Raw genomic sequence first — 17,714 nt, 5'->3', positions numbered from 1 at the left:
CTGTTCTAAATATTCTTAAATTAATATAATTTTTTTTTTTAAATGGTTGTTTTTTCTTTGGGATTCTGAAGCCCTGGTGTGTACTCAATGCTGCTTCCTGCTACACTCTGTCAACCGGTTGGTTCTGTGACAGTGTGCTACTCCGCCTCCACATCCTCCACTGTGTCTTAAGCCTCCACTGCCCGGACAAGTCTCAGTGGCCCTTCAGCATACCATGTGTGCAGGGCACTGCGGTGTCACACTGTTCTTCACATGGTTTGCCCTGGCGAGAAGTCTTGGAAACAATGGCCGGTCAGGGCAATGGAGACGTTGCGCCTAAATCTCACAGCCACATGAGCCCTGTGGGGGCTTGTTGGATTTGGTCCTTCGTACCCACACGCTGGGGTCCGGGACACGCAAAGGTTGTTTTAAATTTCAAATAAAAAAATGATGGCGCTGCTGGGCCCGGGTCTGGGAATTTCAAATTTTCTCATAGGTAGCACCCGCTATCCAAAATCTTTTTCAAAAATTTATAAAATTGTGTTGTTTTTTGGGGGGTATTGTGAAGCCCTGCTGTGTACTCGTGCATCAGCCAACTCCAGGCTGTGTCATTCAGGCAATATATGGGTTACTGATGCCGCTGTGGGGCCTGGGTCTGGGAATTTCAAATTTTCTCATAGGTAGCACCTGCTATCCAAAATCTTTTTAAAAAATTTATAAAATTGTTGTGTTTTTTTTTTTTTTGGGGGGGGGGGGGGGAGGTGGGATTGTGAAGCCCTGGTGTGTACTCGTGCATCAGCCAACTCCAGGCTGTGTAATTCAGGCAATATATGGGTTACTGATGCCACTGTGGGGCCTGGGTCTGGGAGATTTAAATTTCTTAATTCATCTTTTAATCTTAGGGATTGTGAAGGCCTAGTGCCTACTCATGCTGCTGGCAACTCCGGGCTGTGCCATTCAGCCACTATATGGTCTCCTCATGCTGCCAACACCTCCATGCTGTGTCATTCAGCCACTATATGGTCTCCTCATGCTGCCAACACCTCCACGCTGTGTCATTCAGCCACTATATGGTGTCCTCATGCTGCCAACACCTCCATGCTGTGTCATTCAGCCACTATATGGTCTCCTCATGCTGCCAACACCTCCACGCTGTGTCATTCAGCCACTATATTGTCTCCTCATGCTTCAGCCTCATCCAAGCTGCGTCATTCAGCCACTATATGGTCTCTTCATGCTGCCAATACCTCCATGCTGTGTCATTCAGCCACTATATGGTCTCCTCATGCTTCAGCCTCATCCAAGCTGCGTCATTCAGCCACTATATGGTCTCTTCATGCTGCCAATACCTCCATGCTGTGTCATTCAGCCACTATATGGTCTCCTCATGCTGCCAACACCTCCACACTGTGTCATTCAGCCAGTATGTGATCTCCTCATGCTGCCAACACCTCCACGCTATGCCATTCAGTCACTATATGGTCTCCTGACACTGATGCCACCACCAGGCTCTATCATTGTGCTGCTGTGCGGCAGTGATTCTAAAAGCGATGCCAGTAATCTGCATGTTATTCTGAATAACAGTATTATTTCACTACCCCAGCACACTCCATATGCGTTTTAGGACACAGCAAAGTGTTCTATACCCCTATAGAGGCTGTATGTAGGCTAGAAATAGCCTTTTTTAATGTAGATTCGCCGCAAATCGGCCAAATCGAATTTTTGTAAAGTTCGCTCACCTCTAATTGTCATCACAGTTATACAAGACTTTGCTTGGTAGAGATCTGTTTACATTGGACTGTATCCATCCCCATTAGCAACAATAAAGTGTGTGCAGCATAGCCGGAAGAGAGATGACTGAATGGAGATAAGCGGGATCAGCAGGAGAGCGTGGCTAAGTGTGTATAGGGTTTTTTGTTTTGTTTTTTACCACAGCAGCATGTTAGATTTGGATGACCCCTTTAATCTACACACCCACCTCACAGGTGAGCATTACCTGCATTCCTTCCAAATTTGAAGCCTTTGGAGACCCTTAGCAATTACAATCTAAACTTACATAAACTTCCCCCTGATTATAATATCCTGTTTGAAAAGTAGTTTTTTAGGGTAGGGTCACAGGTAGCACATCCGCAGCATATTTCACGCAGCGGATGCGCCGATGACTGTCACTAGAGTGAGCTCCCTGCTGCACCTGTGTGCCCTTCATGTCTGCAGCAATTCACTGCTATGAGCAGACACACAGGGATCTACGGTCGTAAACTGAGCGTGTGTGTGCAGTTTACTCTCAGACATCCTGTCTGTGAGTAAACTGCACATGCAAGCTCAGTTTACTACAGATTCCCACAGGTGCAGCAGGGAAATACGCTGCGCATGCGCTATGTATGACCCTACTATTAATGTAAATGAATTTTCATGGCCATCACTTTCCGAGGTTCCCTATTTCCCACCAGCCTTGAGAAGGTTTTTCTTTGAACCTAATTTCTCTGCTCACTCAGGTCAATGAAGATTAGATGACGTGGACTAAGATGCCATTCTTGTGGTTTGGCAGAATCCAGTCCATGGCAATGAATATCCTTCCAAGAGTTTATTACCTGATGTAAGTTGCACTATCCAATATTTCCTTCTTTCTTAACTAAAGTCTTTAATTGTATATATAGGATTTTGTTTGGTCCTCATCAAAATATAGGTTGGAATACTGACACTTCACCATATTTAGGGGGCATGGAACTCCCAGGTATGGTGCCATAGCATTGTGCAACCTTCGACACTGCAGATGTTTTGGACTATTTCTCCCATGATGCTCTAACAGCCAAAGCATCATGAAGATGAATAAACAGAGAGGGTCTTAGAGGCAATAATTAGCACTGGACCAAAACATGACCACAAGCGATGCAACGGACAACATAAAGGATTATTGGATATATATCTAGACAGCGCGTTTTGGTACCAACGCGTGTCGGCCGGCTGACAGACCTCGGCGGCACAAATTCCCAACAGAATTGCTTCATCAGTAATTCTAGTGGACCTGAGGAAGGTGGTGCTGAAAAGTGTTGTCCAGATATGTATATCCAAGAATCCTTTATGTTTTCCTTTGGTAATTTTTTGGTCCATTGCTGAGTAGCGCCTCTAAGACCCTCTGTTTATTCTTTATCATCATGCTACTTATTCACTCCTGGACAAGAGCAGGATGGGGTCAGAGTGCAGCAACTCATACATCTAACTACTGGTTATACCTTTAATAGAGTTGTGCCTATCCATAGAACAACCGCGAAAGGTCAGTATATCACTGTGGTGTGGTGGTGGGAAACACACCAGTTAATATACTACACAAGGGAGTGCCCTTTTTTCCTTTTTAGTTCCCCCAAACTAACTTTTCGCCAAAGCATCATGGGAGCTGTGATTCTAAACATCTGCAGTCTCGTAGGTTGCCTATGCCTGGTATTGGGCATCCTTACTATTACCAATTGGTGCCAATGAACAGTGGGTGGGCATGGGAGGGGCAGCTTTAAAGTACAGCCAGACCTTACTATTGTGGTTTGATCCCACCCATACATCTCTGGTGTTGTATCTTGTAAAGTCAACAATTTTTATAATTTGGAAGACAAAAGTGTCTTTGCTGGGGCTGCAACACCTGGACCACTCAACCTTTCCAGAAGGCTTGAAATGTTCCAATATTCTAGACCTCTCAGTGGCTGATGCTCCCCAAGTTTGTCCAATTGGGTTATACAAATTCTGTCCTAATCCCTGGGTGCCCTGTCTAAGGGAGTCCTGTTAATATAGACCCAGTTGTTTAATTTCTTGTTCACCCTGCCCCCACACTCCCTCCTCTCTAGTGTCTTAATTCAACAAAAACCTTTGGGTGCTTGGAAATGGAATAAACGTGGTCACCAGTGGACTATGATTTGCCCATGACATCAATGGACAGAGACAGCCACGGTATTTCTCCACATATTCACCAAACATTGGCTACTTATGTGGACATAGCCTAATATTCAGTACAAAGAAAACGTTCCAGATAAAAAAAAAGTGGCTTCAGAAAGGCTTTGGTGCTAACTAGAGCAGTGGTCTTAAACTGTGGCCCACCCGATGTTGTAAAACTTCAACTCCCAGCATGCCTGGACAGCCAATGGGTGTCTGGGCATGCTGGGAGTTGAAGTTTTGCAATATCGGGAGGGCCACAGTTTCATACCACTGATATAAAGGATTCCTTTGTTTATCTACTTACTGACCCTTTGATGGGAATGAACCATAGAAAATGACTTATTATCGACATCATGACTTTATTATTTGGATACTGAAAATCATCAAGAAATAGATCCATGACAAGTGACTGGCCCCAAAGTCCTCTCCTGATTAGGCTGTCTTCTGCATGAGGAGGCTGGGACCGATTCAGCGTAGGACATGGCATATGATTCTGCTGGAGGCCAGGATAAGGCCGGGGAGTGACACTATACACAGGTCACATAGATCTGTCTTTAGGCTAGCTCTTAACATATGATACATTTTTTTTCTTCCTCCTTTCTCCTTAGTTCTTCTCTCCATTCTGCCTCCTTTCTCCTTTGTTCCTCTCTTATTCTTTGTTCCTCTCTCCTCTTCTCCTCCTCCATTTGTCTCTTAAGTACTTCTCTTCTCTTTTGTTCCTCTCTTCTCCATTGCTCCTCTTTCTTCTCCTGGTCGGCCTTGTGTATATATTCCAGAAGGAACTTCTTCCGTCGCACCCAGTCGGCCCGGGGGTTTCTTTCCTGTCCCAGGCGGAATCTGACATCGATCAGGGCACTGTGAAGAATTTTCAGGATATCCTTGGTTCTCCCTTGAGTTTTGATGTGATCTTCCTTGGTGTAGTTCTCTATAGATATAACAACCTCGGCTCCCATACGCTTAAACGTGTTTTCAATCGTCATGAAATCTCCGCTTTTTTTCTTACTGATGACAACGATGGGAAAAATTCCTGTAAGAGAGAAAAATGTGAGCGGATGATGTGTGTGACTGGTGTGATACAACCTCACAAAATACTGGAACTGTTTGGTAACCTGCAGCACTTCCTGTAATATGACCATTTATAACTGGACCATCTGGAAAGACGTGTGAAGAAGAAATGAGAAAAACCCTGAACACTGTTGAGTGACCAGTCTGGCCCGGCAGTAAGGAAATCTATTCTTATGCTTATCTGCAAAGCGGTAGGTATAACTGTGGTTTCCTGAAGCGGGACACTCTTGTCCGCCTGTCCTGTCGGGTGGATGTCATTTTATTGTGTCTACTCTGGCCCACAGCTCCAGGTTTAAATGTCAGATATATTTGTAGTCTGTTCTGAATGTATTCTCTATTGTTATATATTTTTTTTTTCTTTACCAATTATGTGCTTATTTTCAATGTTTCATATAACAGAGAAACAGAATAAACAACTCAACATAGCCATATGGATATAGATACATCAATAAATAATCAATGAAACTCGTGACATAGCACACAGGGATGAGAAAATGAAGGCCTAGTATTGGGTGACCAGATATAAGTATACAATATCAAGGACTAGTGCCACCTCAACACTGAATAAGCCAGGAAACCGTACGGCTAGCAAACTTACAAAACAGTCAACAGGTAAAATAAAGGCAAAAATGTCCGTTATCGCCTGCCTTATTCGCTTTGGCCATGGAACCACTGGCGAGTGCCCTAAGAAGAAACCCTGACATCTCGGGAGTAGATATAGCTGGATCGGTATATAAGGTTAATTTATTTGCGGACCATCTGTTATTGACCCTTACGAACCCCCTTGTTTCCATTCCAAATTTATTTGCGGTCCTGGATACCTTCTCAGCGGTCTACGGACTAGTAATTAATAAGAACAAGTCGGAGGTATTGTTCTGTAACACCCCCAGGTCGACACAGGATCTCATTGGTCTTAACTTCGATCTCCACCCCACCACTTCTTACCTTCCCTATCTTGGGGTTTCTCTTCCCTCTAACATTGCTTCTCTTTATAAACTTAACTACCCCCTCTCTTTAAGTCCCTGAGGGCCGATATGGCTAAATGGAATCTCCCTCGTATTTCCTGGTTGGGCAGGCTCCACTCTGTCAAGATGGTACTGCTACCTAGACTGTTATACTTATTCCGAACCCTACCTATTCCTATTTGCTTACCGGATCTCCGGACACTCCAGGCTGATATATTTAGTTTCATTTGGCGAGGCCTCCGCCCCCGTATCCCCAGAGTTATTATGCACTACCATAAGAGTGTTGGGGGACTATCTGTCCCTAACCTCATCAAGTATTATAGAGCGGCTCGTCTTGCTCAATTGTTGTTATGTAATGCAGGTTCGGGTGCACCTCGCTGGCTTACTCTGGAAAATACTCTCCTCTCCCCCCATACTTTATGCTCTCTTATGTGGTCATCCAGTCCTATCTTCACTTTGATCCCCCCCTCTGCTCTCCTCTCTCGCTACTCACTGCTCCTGTGGAGATCGGTTTGCTTTAAGATTCCTCTTCAATCTCCTCTCTCCCTAGCCTTACCTATTTTTCATAACCCCCTTTTTACACCAGGCCTCCAAACAGGTCCATTTCACTGGTGGGTACTCCACAAACTTACTCGCATACATGATTTTCTCCTTCGCACCCACCTTATGACCAAGGAAAATTTTATAGCTAGATATACTCCTCCACCTTCTGAACTGTATAGACTTAATCAGATCTTTTCCTTCCTTCTGTCTCTCCCATTCTCCTCTTCGGGGATTTCCCCTACCTCTTTTGAGACACTTGCCATCTACTCACCTTCTCGACCTGGCTCCCTATCTCACATCTACGCTTCGCTTAACAAGCCTCCTCCAGACTCTAAGCTACCCTTCATGACTCAATGGGAAGAGGATCTGGGGGTCACTATGCCCTTATCTACATGGCACGATTGTTGTACCCAAATTAGTAAAGGGAGCTGGCAGGTTTCCCTTGTTGAAACCTCCCTGAAGGTCCTACACAGGACTTATTATGTACCAGCTCCCTTGCACATCATATACCCTGAGGTGTCCTCAGAATGCTTTAGGGGCTGCCATGAGACAGGTTCCATGCTCCATATATGGTGGACCTGCCCTCAGGTGGCGAGATTTTGGTCGGACATAGCAAGCCTAATTTCCTCGGTGTTGCACATCAGACTGTCCCCCTTACCTGATGTTTGCTTATTGGGAAGTAGGCCGCAGGGCATGTCTTTTGCTTCATTTAAGTTAGCTCAATTTATTCTGCTGGCGGCCAGGATCCATGTGGTGTCTAAATGGCGCTCCAATGTTTTATCTAGCTCAATGGTAGTCTCTAGAGTAAATCAAATATTGCTATCTGAAAAACTTAATGCAATTAGAGCTGACACCAGAGATAACTTTGATAAGGTTTGGGAACCATGGCTGTCTTCTCCCCATGCCCCGGACTTGACGTATTACCTATCTTTGTGATGCACTGTATTAATAGGTCTGAAACATTTCATGACATGGATTGCTTATCCCCACTGATACTTCCCCTACCCTTCTTCTTCATCACCCACCCTCCTTGCCCTCCCCATCCTTACCTCACTGCCGTCCCTCTCCGGATCCACTGATCCTGACCCCAGTTGGTTGGCACTATTGCCGGTTGTTGTCTAAGGTGAGACTACATTAGGTTCAAAACTAGCTGTAAGTACTATTTATACTGTTAAACTGTGACTGAAATGTACTTCTATGTACCGTTTCTTTGCTTTCAATAAATATATCTTTTGACACTAAAATAAAGGCAAAAAGGAGAAGAAAAAAAAAAGGAAAGAGAAAGGGGGGATTTTTTTTTTTTAAGAGCCGATGCAAGTGCTCCCTATCACCCAAAGTGCAAGAAAAAGTGCAAATGTGTCACACTAAAAAAATGTGCACAAAGGATGCGGTTTATTGCTAAGCCCTTCTCCAACAGGAGTGAGGCCCCCTAACAAACCTACCTTTCACCTCCGGGCCAAAAGACACCTGCAAAGATCCAGGTTCGATGTCCTTTTCGCAAAAGCTACTAAGGGGCCGAAAATGCTCCTGGCTTCAACCTAGGTGTTAACCAAGTTATCAGCCAAGGAACCGTATACTGATGTCATTTCGACCAAAACCAAGTTGCTCAGGGGTTGCAGGGAGGTGAGGAACCTAATGGCCACAAACCTCCCCTAGACCGCCAGGAGGGACCGCCAGAAGGGCTACCACATCCTGACAATCCTGTGTACAAAGAAAAACACGAAACGTGGCACAGTGACATACAAAAAAATAATAAATAAGTGAATGAGTGCAGATATACTGCCCGGTCCTCCGGCCGGATCTATAAAAATTTCCCTGATCCTAGCCAGAAGGCCGGGATACCAAGGGTGAGTGCCAAAGGTGAAGAGTAATAATGTTCACTCGGTGAGTTATAACACCCAGTGAGTTTCGGCACCTCAGGGTCACCACTCCCGAGGCACAGAAGTACCTCGGCTCTACACCCCTCTACCTCATGGCCAGACCCGGAGGAAACAGGTCACATCAGGACAACCGTCGAGCTGATTCCTCTGAACCAGCCCCGGAACGCCCCGGTACACCTGCTCCCTCCATGCAGCATCCATCCTACATCAATGGCGAAGACCAAACCACTGATAAGAACATATACTACACTTACAAAACAGTCGGGGAAAGGAGAAAGGCAGAGAGAAGGTGTGTCAGGAGGTTATTCAGCTTGGGTTGCTGTTTGGAGAATGATGGTCTTCCACTGGGACCAGAGAGTCAGGATTCAGTCCTTGTAGACCAGCTAATCAATTCCTCAAACCTACTGATTTTATTGAGGGATAAGGGGTTTTGCTGCCAAGAGATACACTGCTAGATTACACCTGGAGGGTCGAAAAGATGGGTTCAGTAGGCTTAGGGCAATAACAATCATAGACAGGCTAAATTGAGTAGAAGCCACCTCTTTTAAGCATTATAAGTAGACAATCCCATCAAATGTGTGATAGAGAGCCAACCTGGGTCCTGCAAGAAAGCTTATAAGCAAAAAGTCATTCTATGGTTTTATACCATCGCGTTAGCAATTGGTGATGGTTTTCATGTTGATGCAAACATCTAGAGAAACGGTGAGCATTACAGAGGTACTCATATCTTTATTGGGTTAACTGTAACTTTGAAGGAGGATGCATGTGGGCCTCCTGCCCTGCTCCCCCCAGGTCTGTCTAGAAGGGGAGGAGTTAATCAGTAATAGTGTAAATCTGAAGAGTTGTGTGTGAGTAGAGGTACAGACAAGACCTCTGCTGTGAGATCTGTTTTTCACCATACAAGGACAGGCCTAAAAGACCTAGTTGCTACAATTCCAGTTACTGATTGACATCACCCTTCTCTAGGACCTTTCCAACAAGGTCGTCCATCCTGTTAACTTCAGGTCAGCTTTGGGGACGAGTGCCAAAGAGCAGTTAGGCCCCATTGCCAAAGAAAAGGTTAAAGTAGATGGCTAGCACTGCATGGGCAAGGTAATGGTGCAATGGTCAAGGTAACGTATGGGGGGTGCACTATGCCAGATAAAATATGAGGGGTGTAATAAAGCTAGTAATCTATGAGGGGTGTACTGTGGCTGGTAATGTATGAGGAGTGTACTGTGGCTGGTAATGAATGAGGGGTGTACTGTGGCAGGTAATGTATGAGGGGTGTACTGCGGCTTGTAATGTATGAGGAGTGTACTGTGGCAGGTAATGTATGAGAAGTGTACTGTGGCTGGTAATGTATGAGGAGTGTACTGTGGCAGGTAATGTATGAGGGGAGCACTGTGGCTGGTAATGTATGAGGAGTGTACTGTGGCTGGTAATGTATGAGGAGTGTACTGTGGGTGGTAATGTATGAGGAGTGTACTGTGGCTGGTTATGTATGAGGAGTGTACTGTGGCTGGTTATGTATGAGGGATGTACTGTGGCTGGTGATATACGAGGGATGTACTGTGGCTGGTAATATACGAGGGGTGTACTGAGGCTGGTAATATATGAGGAGTGTACTGTGGCTGGTAATGTATGAGGAGTGTACTGTGGCTGGTAATGTATGAGGAGTGTACTGTGGCTGGTAATGTATGAGGAGTGTACTGTGGCAGGTAATGTATGAGGAGTGTACTGTGGCTGGTAATGTATGAGGGGTGCACTGTGGCTGGTAATGTATGAGGGGTTCACTGTGGCTAGTAATATATGAGGAGTGTACTGTGGCTGGTAATATATGAGGAGTGTACTGTGGCTGGTAATGTATGAGGAGTGCACTGTGGCTGGTAATATATGAGGGGTGTACTGTGGCTGGTAATGTATGAGGAGTGTACTGTGGCTGGTAATGTATGAGGGGTGTACTGTGGCTGGTAATGTATGAGGAGTGTACTGTGGCTGGTAATGAATGAGGGGTGTACTGTGGCTGGTAATGTATGAGGGGTGCACTGTGGCTGTAATATATGAGGGATGTACTGTGGCTGGTAATGTATGAGGAGTGCACTGTGGCAGGTAATGTATGAGGAGTGTACTGTGGCTGGTAATGTATGAGGAGTGTACTGTGGCTGGTAATGAATGAAGGGTGTACTGTGGCAGGTAATGTATGAGGGGTGTATTGTGGCTTGTAATGTATGAGGAGTGTACTGTGGCAGGTAATGTATGAGGAGTGTACTGTGGCTGGTAATGTATGAGGAGTGTGCTGTGGCTGGTAATGAATGAAGGGTGTACTGTGGGTGGTAATGTATGAGGAGTGTACTGTGGCTGGTAATGAATGAAGGGTGTACTGTGGCAGGTAATGTATGAGGGGTGTATTGTGGCTTGTAATGTATGAGGAGTGTACTGTGGCAGGTAATGTATGAGGAGTGTACTGTGGCTGGTAATGTATGAGGAGTGTGCTGTGGCTGGTAATGAATGAAGGGTGTACTGTGGCTGGTAATATATGAGGGATGTACTGTGGCTGGTAATGTATGAGGAGTGTACTGTGGCTGGTAATGTATGAGGAGTGTACTGTGGCTGGTAAGGTATGAGGAGTGTACTGTGGCTGGTTATGTATGAGGAGTGTACTGTGACTGGTAATATATGAGGGATGTACTGTGGCAGGTAATGTATGAGGAGTGTACTGTGGCTGGTAATGTATGAGGAGTGCACTGTGGCAGGTAATGTATGAGGAGTGTACTGTGGCTGGTAATGTATGAGGAGTGTACTGTGGCTGGTAATGAATGAAGGGTGTACTGTGGCAGGTAATGTATGAGGGGTGTATTGTGGCTTGTAATGTATGAGGAGTGTACTGTGGCAGGTAATGTATGAGGAGTGTACTGTGGCTGGTAATGTATGAGGAGTGTACTGTGGCAGGTAATGTATGAGGAGTGTACTGTGGCTGGTAATGAATGAAGGGTGTACTGTGGCTGGTAATGTATGAGGAGTGTACTGTGGCTGGTAATGTATGAGGAGTGTACTGTGGCTGGTAATGTATGAGGAGTGTACTGTGGCAGGTAATGCATGAGGGGTGTACTGCGGCTTGTAATGTATGAGTAGTGTACTGTGGCAGGTAATGTATGAGGAGTGTACTGTGGCTGGTAATGTATGAGGAGTGTACTGTGGCAGGTAATGTATGAGGAGTGTACTGTGGCTGGTAATGTATGAGGGGTGTACTGTGGCAGGTAATGTATGAGGAGTGTACTGTGGCTGGTAATGTATGAGGAGTGTACTGTGGCTGGTAATGTATGAGGAGTGTACTGTGGCAGGTAATGTATGAGGAGTGTACTGTGGCTGGTAATGAATGAAGGGTGTACTGTGGCAGGTAATGTATGAGGGGTGTATTGTGGCTTGTAATGTATGAGGAGTGTACTGTGGCAGGTAATGTATGAGGAGTGTACTGTGGCTGGTAATGTATGAGGAGTGTACTGTGGCTGGTAATGTATGAGGAGTGTACTGTGGCTGATAATGTATGAGGAGTGTACTGTGGCAGGTAATGTATGAGGAGTGTACTGTGGCTGGTAATGTATGAGGGGTGCACTGTGGCTGGTAATGTATGAGGGGTTCACTGTGGCTAGTAATATATGAGGAGTATACTGTGGCTGGTAATATATGAGGAGTGTACTGTGGCTGGTAATGTATGAGGAGTGTACTGTGGCTGGTAATGTATGAGGGGTGTACTGTGGCTGGTAATGTATGAGGAGTGTACTGTGGCTGGTAATGTATGAGGGGTGTACTGTGGCTGGTAATGTATGAGGAGTGCACTGTGGCTGGTAATGAATGAGGGGTGTACTGTAGCTGGTAATGTATGAGGGATGTACTGTGGCTGGTAATATATGAGGGATGTACTGTGGCTGGTAATGTATGAGGAGTGCACTGTGGCAGGTAATGTATGAGGAGTGTACTGTGGCTGGTAATGTATGAGGAGTGTACTGTGGCTGGTAATGAATGAAGGGTGTACTGTGGCAGGTAATGTATGAGGGGTGTATTGTGGCTTGTAATGTATGAGGAGTGTACTGTGGCAGGTAATGTATGAGGAGTGTACTGTGGCTGGTAATGTATGAGGAGTGTACTGTGGCTGGTAATGTATGAGGAGTGTACTGTGGCTGGTAATGAATGAAGGGTGTACTGTGGCTGGTAATGTATGAGGAGTGTACTGTGGCTGGTAATATATGAGGAGTGTACTGTGGCTGGTAATGTATGAGGAGTGTACTGTGGCAGGTAATGTATGAGGAGTGCACTGTGGCAGGTAATGTATGAGGAGTGTACTGTGGCTGGTAATGTATGAGTAGTGTACTGTGGCTGGTAATGAATGAAGGGTGTACTGGGGCAGGTAATGTATGAGGGGTGTATTGTGGCTTGTAATGTATGAGGAGTGTACTGTGGCAGGTAATGTATGAGGAGTGTACTGTGGCAGGTAATGTATGAGGAGTGTACTGTGGCTGGTAATGAATGAAGGGTGTACTGTGGCTGTAAATGTATGAGTAGTGTACTGTGGCAGGTAATGTATGAGGAGTGTACTGTGGCTGGTAATGTATGAGGAGTGTACTGTGGCAGGTAATGTATGAGGAGTGTACTGTGGCTGGTAATGTATGAGGGGTGTACTGTGGCAGGTAATGTATGAGGAGTGTACTGTGGCTGGTAATGTATGAGGAGTGTACTGTGGCTGGTAATATATGAGGAGTGTACTGTGGCTGGTAATGTATGAGGAGTGTACTGTGGCTGGTTATGTATGAGGAGTGTACTGTGGCAGGTAATATATGAGGAGTGTACTGTGGCAGGTAATGTATGAGGAGTGTACTGTGGCTGGTAATGTATGAGGAGTGTACTGTGGATGGTAATGAATGAAGGGTGTACTGTGGCAGGTAATGTATGAGGGGTGTATTGTGGCTTGTAATGTATGAGGAGTGTACTGTGGCAGGTAATGTATGAGGAGTGTACTGTGGCTGGTAATGTATGAGGAGTGTACTGTGGCTGGTAATGTATGAGGAGTGTACTGTGGCTGGTAATGAATGAAGGGTGTACTGTGGCTGGTAATGTATGAGGAGTGTACTGTGGCTGGTAATATATGAGGAGTGTACTGTGGCTGGTAATGTATGAGGAGTGTACTGTGGCAGGTAATGTATGAGGAGTGCACTGTGGCAGGTAATGTATGAGGAGTGTACTGTGGCTGGTAATGTATGAGGAGTGTACTGTGGCTGGTAATGAATGAAGGGTGTACTAGGGCAGGTAATGTATGAGGGGTGTATTGTGGCTTGTAATGTATGAGGAGTGTACTGTGGCAGGTAATGTATGAGGAGTGTACTGTGGCAGGTAATGTATGAGGAGTGTACTGTGGCTGGTAATGAATGAAGGGTGTACTGTGGCTGTAAATGTATGAGTAGTGTACTGTGGCAGGTAATGTATGAGGAGTGTACTGTGGCTGGTAATGTATGAGGAGTGTACTGTGGCAGGTAATGTATGAGGAGTGTACTGTGGCTGGTAATGTATGAGGGGTGTACTGTGGCAGGTAATGTATGAGGAGTGTACTGTGGCTGGTAATGTATGAGGAGTGTACTGTGGCTGGTAATGTATGAGGAGTGTACTGTGGCTGGTAATATATGAGGAGTGTACTGTGGCTGGTAATGTATGAGGAGTGTACTGTGGCTGGTTATGTATGAGGAGTGTACTGTGGCAGGTAATATATGAGGAGTGTACTGTGGCAGGTAATGTATGAGGAGTGTACTGTGGCTGGTAATGTATGAGGAGTGTACTGTGGCTGGTAATGAATGAGGAGTGTACTGTGACTGGTAATGTATGAGGAGTGTACTGTGGCTGGTAATGTATGAGGAGTGCACTGTGGCTGGTAATGAATGAGGGGTGTACTGTAGCTGGTAATATATGAGGGACGTACTGTGGCAGGTAATGTATGAGGAGTGTACTGTGGCTGGTTATGTATGAGGAGTGTACTGTGGCAGGTAATGTATGAGGGGTGCACTGTGGCAGGTAATGTATGTGGAGTGTACTGTGGCTGGTAATGAATGAGGGGTGTACTGTGGCTGGTAATGTATGAGGGGTGCACTGTGGCAGGTAATGTATGAGGAGTGTACTGTGGCTGGTAATGTATGAGGAGTGTACTGTGGCTGGTAATGTATGAGGGGTGCACTGTGGCAGGTAATGTATGAGGAGTGTACTGTGGCTGGTAATGTATGAGGAGTGTACTGTGGCAGGTAATGTATGAGGGGTGTACTGTGGCTGGCGTGGTAAAAGGTGCACAATGTAAAACACACTTTCGCTTTTGCAGAATTATAGGCTTTTTATTACCCCACTACATCCCCCTATTGTTCCTTTTTTCGGTTTGTTATCATCTCAATACACTATAATTTACAGATCTTTATGTTGCTTATATTTTTGCACTAATTTTCTATGTCTGTAATATCTAAGTGGGTGACTGTTACTAGTGTGGACCAAAGGGGGCAGTATTGATTCCTAATTGTTGTATTATATTTATTATTGACCTTGCAGAGAGTTTTCTTTAGTAAATTACGAGTCTTGCAGACTAAACTCTGCAAAGTGGCTAACACCATAGAGGACAGAGCACTGTATATAGTAGATAACGCAATAGAGGAAAGTGCATTGTAAATAGTAGATAACACTATAGAGTAAAGTGCACTGTGTATAGTAGAAAACACAACAGAGGACAGGTCACTGTATATGGTAGATAATACAGTAGAAGACCAGCACTGTGTATACTAGATAGCACAATAGAGGACAAAACACTGTATATAGTAAAAAACACAATAGAGCACAGTAAACTGTGTGTAGCAGATAATACAATTGAGGACGGTGCACTGTATATAGTAGATAACACTATAGAGGACAGTGCATTGCATTTAGTAGATAACACAATAGATGACAGTGCACTGTGTATAGTAGATAATACAATAGAGGACAGTGAACTGTGTATAGCAGATATCACAATAGAGGACAGTGCACTGTGTATAGTAAATAACGCAACAGAGGACAGTGAACTGTGTATAGCAGATAACACAATAGTGGAAAGTGCACTGTGTATAGTAGATAACACAATAGAAGACAGTGTATTGTATATAGTAAATAACACAATAGAGGTCAGAACACTGTGTATAGTAGATAACACTATAGAGAACAGTGCACTGTGTATAGTAGATAACTCTTTAGAGGACAGTGCACTGTGTATTGTAGCAATAGAGGACAGTGCACTGTATATAGTAGATATCACTATAAAGGACAGTGCACTGTGTATAGCAGATAATGCAATAGAGGACAGTGCCCTATTAGATATGGATTTAGATAGGTTGGAGGTTTGGACTGAGAAATGGCAGATGATATCGATATAAGCTTATGCACATGGGGAGGACAAATCCGGGCTGGGATTATGTATTAAATAGGAAAACACTGGGAACAACTAACATGGAAAGGGACTTAGGAGTTTTAGCTAATAGTAAATTTAGCTGTAGTGACCAGTGTCGGGCAGCTGCTGCCAAGGCACATAAAATCATGGGGTGCATCAATAGGGGCATAGATGCCCACGACAAGGAAAAATGTTCTACCGCCGTACAAATAACTACTTAGAACTACCATAGAATACTGTGTACAGTACTGGTCAGACCACACATAGAATACTGTGTACAGTACTGGACAGACCACACATGGAATACTGTGTACAGTACTGGACAGACCACACATGGAATACTGTGTAAAGTACTGCACAGACCACACATGCAATACTGTGTACAGTACTGGTCAGACCACACATGGAATACTGTGTACAGTACTGGTCAGACCACACATAGAATACTGTGTACAGTACTGGTCAGACCACACATAGAATACTGTGTACAGTACTGGTCAGACCACACATGGAATAATGTGTACAGTACTGGACAGACCACACATGGAATACTGTGTACAGTACTGGTCAGACCACACATAGAATACCGTGTACAGTATTGGACAGACCACACATGCAATACTGTGTACAGTACTGGTCAGCTAAACTAGACTAAATTGATCCACTAAGGGGCACAAAAGGCCAACTACAACTATTAACCAAACCCTAGGGCCGTAGCCCAGGGTGCAAAACACCTCTTGTTATTCCCCTTATAAAATATAACTTTTATTATATTCAATGAATAAAAGATAATCCCAGAAGAAATTATTTAAAAATTATGTGCTGAGAGGGATAATTCCGGTAGAAGTGGGATCTAAAGACCTCCACACTAAAGGTTCTGCAGCAACCTATAATCCACTCTCAAACACAGCTTTAAAAACACTATATTGCCGCCTCTACATGTTTCGCTGTCTCCACAGCGTTTTCAAGAGGCAAGACAGTGACAGTAGCAGAAGGTCGGGGCAGGCGGCAAGGTTCGTAGTCAATATGGATAGCAGGAGTTCAGGTAACACAGGCTTGGACAACACTAAACGCTTTCACTGGCACAAGGCAACAAGATCCGGCAAGGGAGTGCAGGGGAGGTGATCAGATATAGCCAGGGAGCAGGTGGAAGCCAATTAAGCTAATTGGGCCAGGCACCAATCATTGGTGCACTGGCCCTTTAAGTCTCAGAGAGTCTGGAGCCGCGCGCGCCAGCACATGACAGGAGGGGTCCGGGACGGGTAAGTGACCTGGGATGCGATTCGCGAGCGGGCGCGTCCCGCTGTGCGAATCGCATCCCCGACGGCCATGTCAGTGCAGCGCTCCCGGTCAGCGGGACTGACCGGGGCGCTGCAGGGAGAGAGACGCCGTGAGCGCTCCGGGGAGGAGCGGGGACCCGGAGCGCTAGGCGTAACAGTACCCCCCCCCCTTAGGTCTCCCCCTTTTTTTGTCCGACAACTGCTTTACCTGGGCCGAGGACACCGGGAGTGAATGGAGGGTTTCCTCAAAGGCAGGCAGTACAGCAGGAGTGGGAATGGGGAGGGAGGGCAGAAGGTGAAGCTTGGCACGGGGCAGGGTGACACAAGGACGTGGGCCATGAGGAGGCACTGAGGCTTGCCTGACTGGACTGGGAGGGGGGGAGAGGCATCTCTTGTGGCAAGCAGAGTCCCAGTTCTTGATCTCCCCGGTGGTCCAGTCAAGGGTGGGAGAATGAAGCTGGAGCCATGGCAGACCGAGGAGGACCTCAGAGGTGCAGTTGGGGAGGACGAAAAATTCAATCCTTTCGTGGTGGGGTCCAATGCACATCAAGAGGGGTTCTGTGCGGTAACGCACGGTGCAATCCAATCTGACTCCGTTGACCGCGGAAATGTAGAGCGGCTTGACGAGACGGGTCACCGGGATGCGGAATTTATT

The 17,714-nt window shown here is 45.6% G+C and overlaps 1 protein-coding gene across 1 annotated transcript in view; it reads right to left on the bottom strand.

The window, feature by feature from the left end:
* Window positions 1–4,257: 4,257 nt before the first annotated feature.
* The window catches only part of LOC130285386 (translation initiation factor IF-2-like), a 100,375-nt gene continuing 86,918 nt past the window's right edge, over window positions 4,258–17,714 (bottom strand). Inside the window, exon 6 of the mRNA XM_056536746.1 lies at window positions 4,258–4,927. Within this exon, the coding sequence (XP_056392721.1) occupies window positions 4,467–4,927 (461 nt within the window). The 3' untranslated portion in view covers window positions 4,258–4,466. The remainder of the gene's footprint in view (window positions 4,928–17,714) is intronic.

Source organism: Hyla sarda, chromosome 8 (genome assembly GCF_029499605.1).
Source record: "Hyla sarda isolate aHylSar1 chromosome 8, aHylSar1.hap1, whole genome shotgun sequence".
NCBI classification, from domain to species: Eukaryota; Metazoa; Chordata; class Amphibia; order Anura; family Hylidae; genus Hyla; species Hyla sarda.
This window is presented reverse-complemented; position numbering and strand designations above follow the sequence as displayed.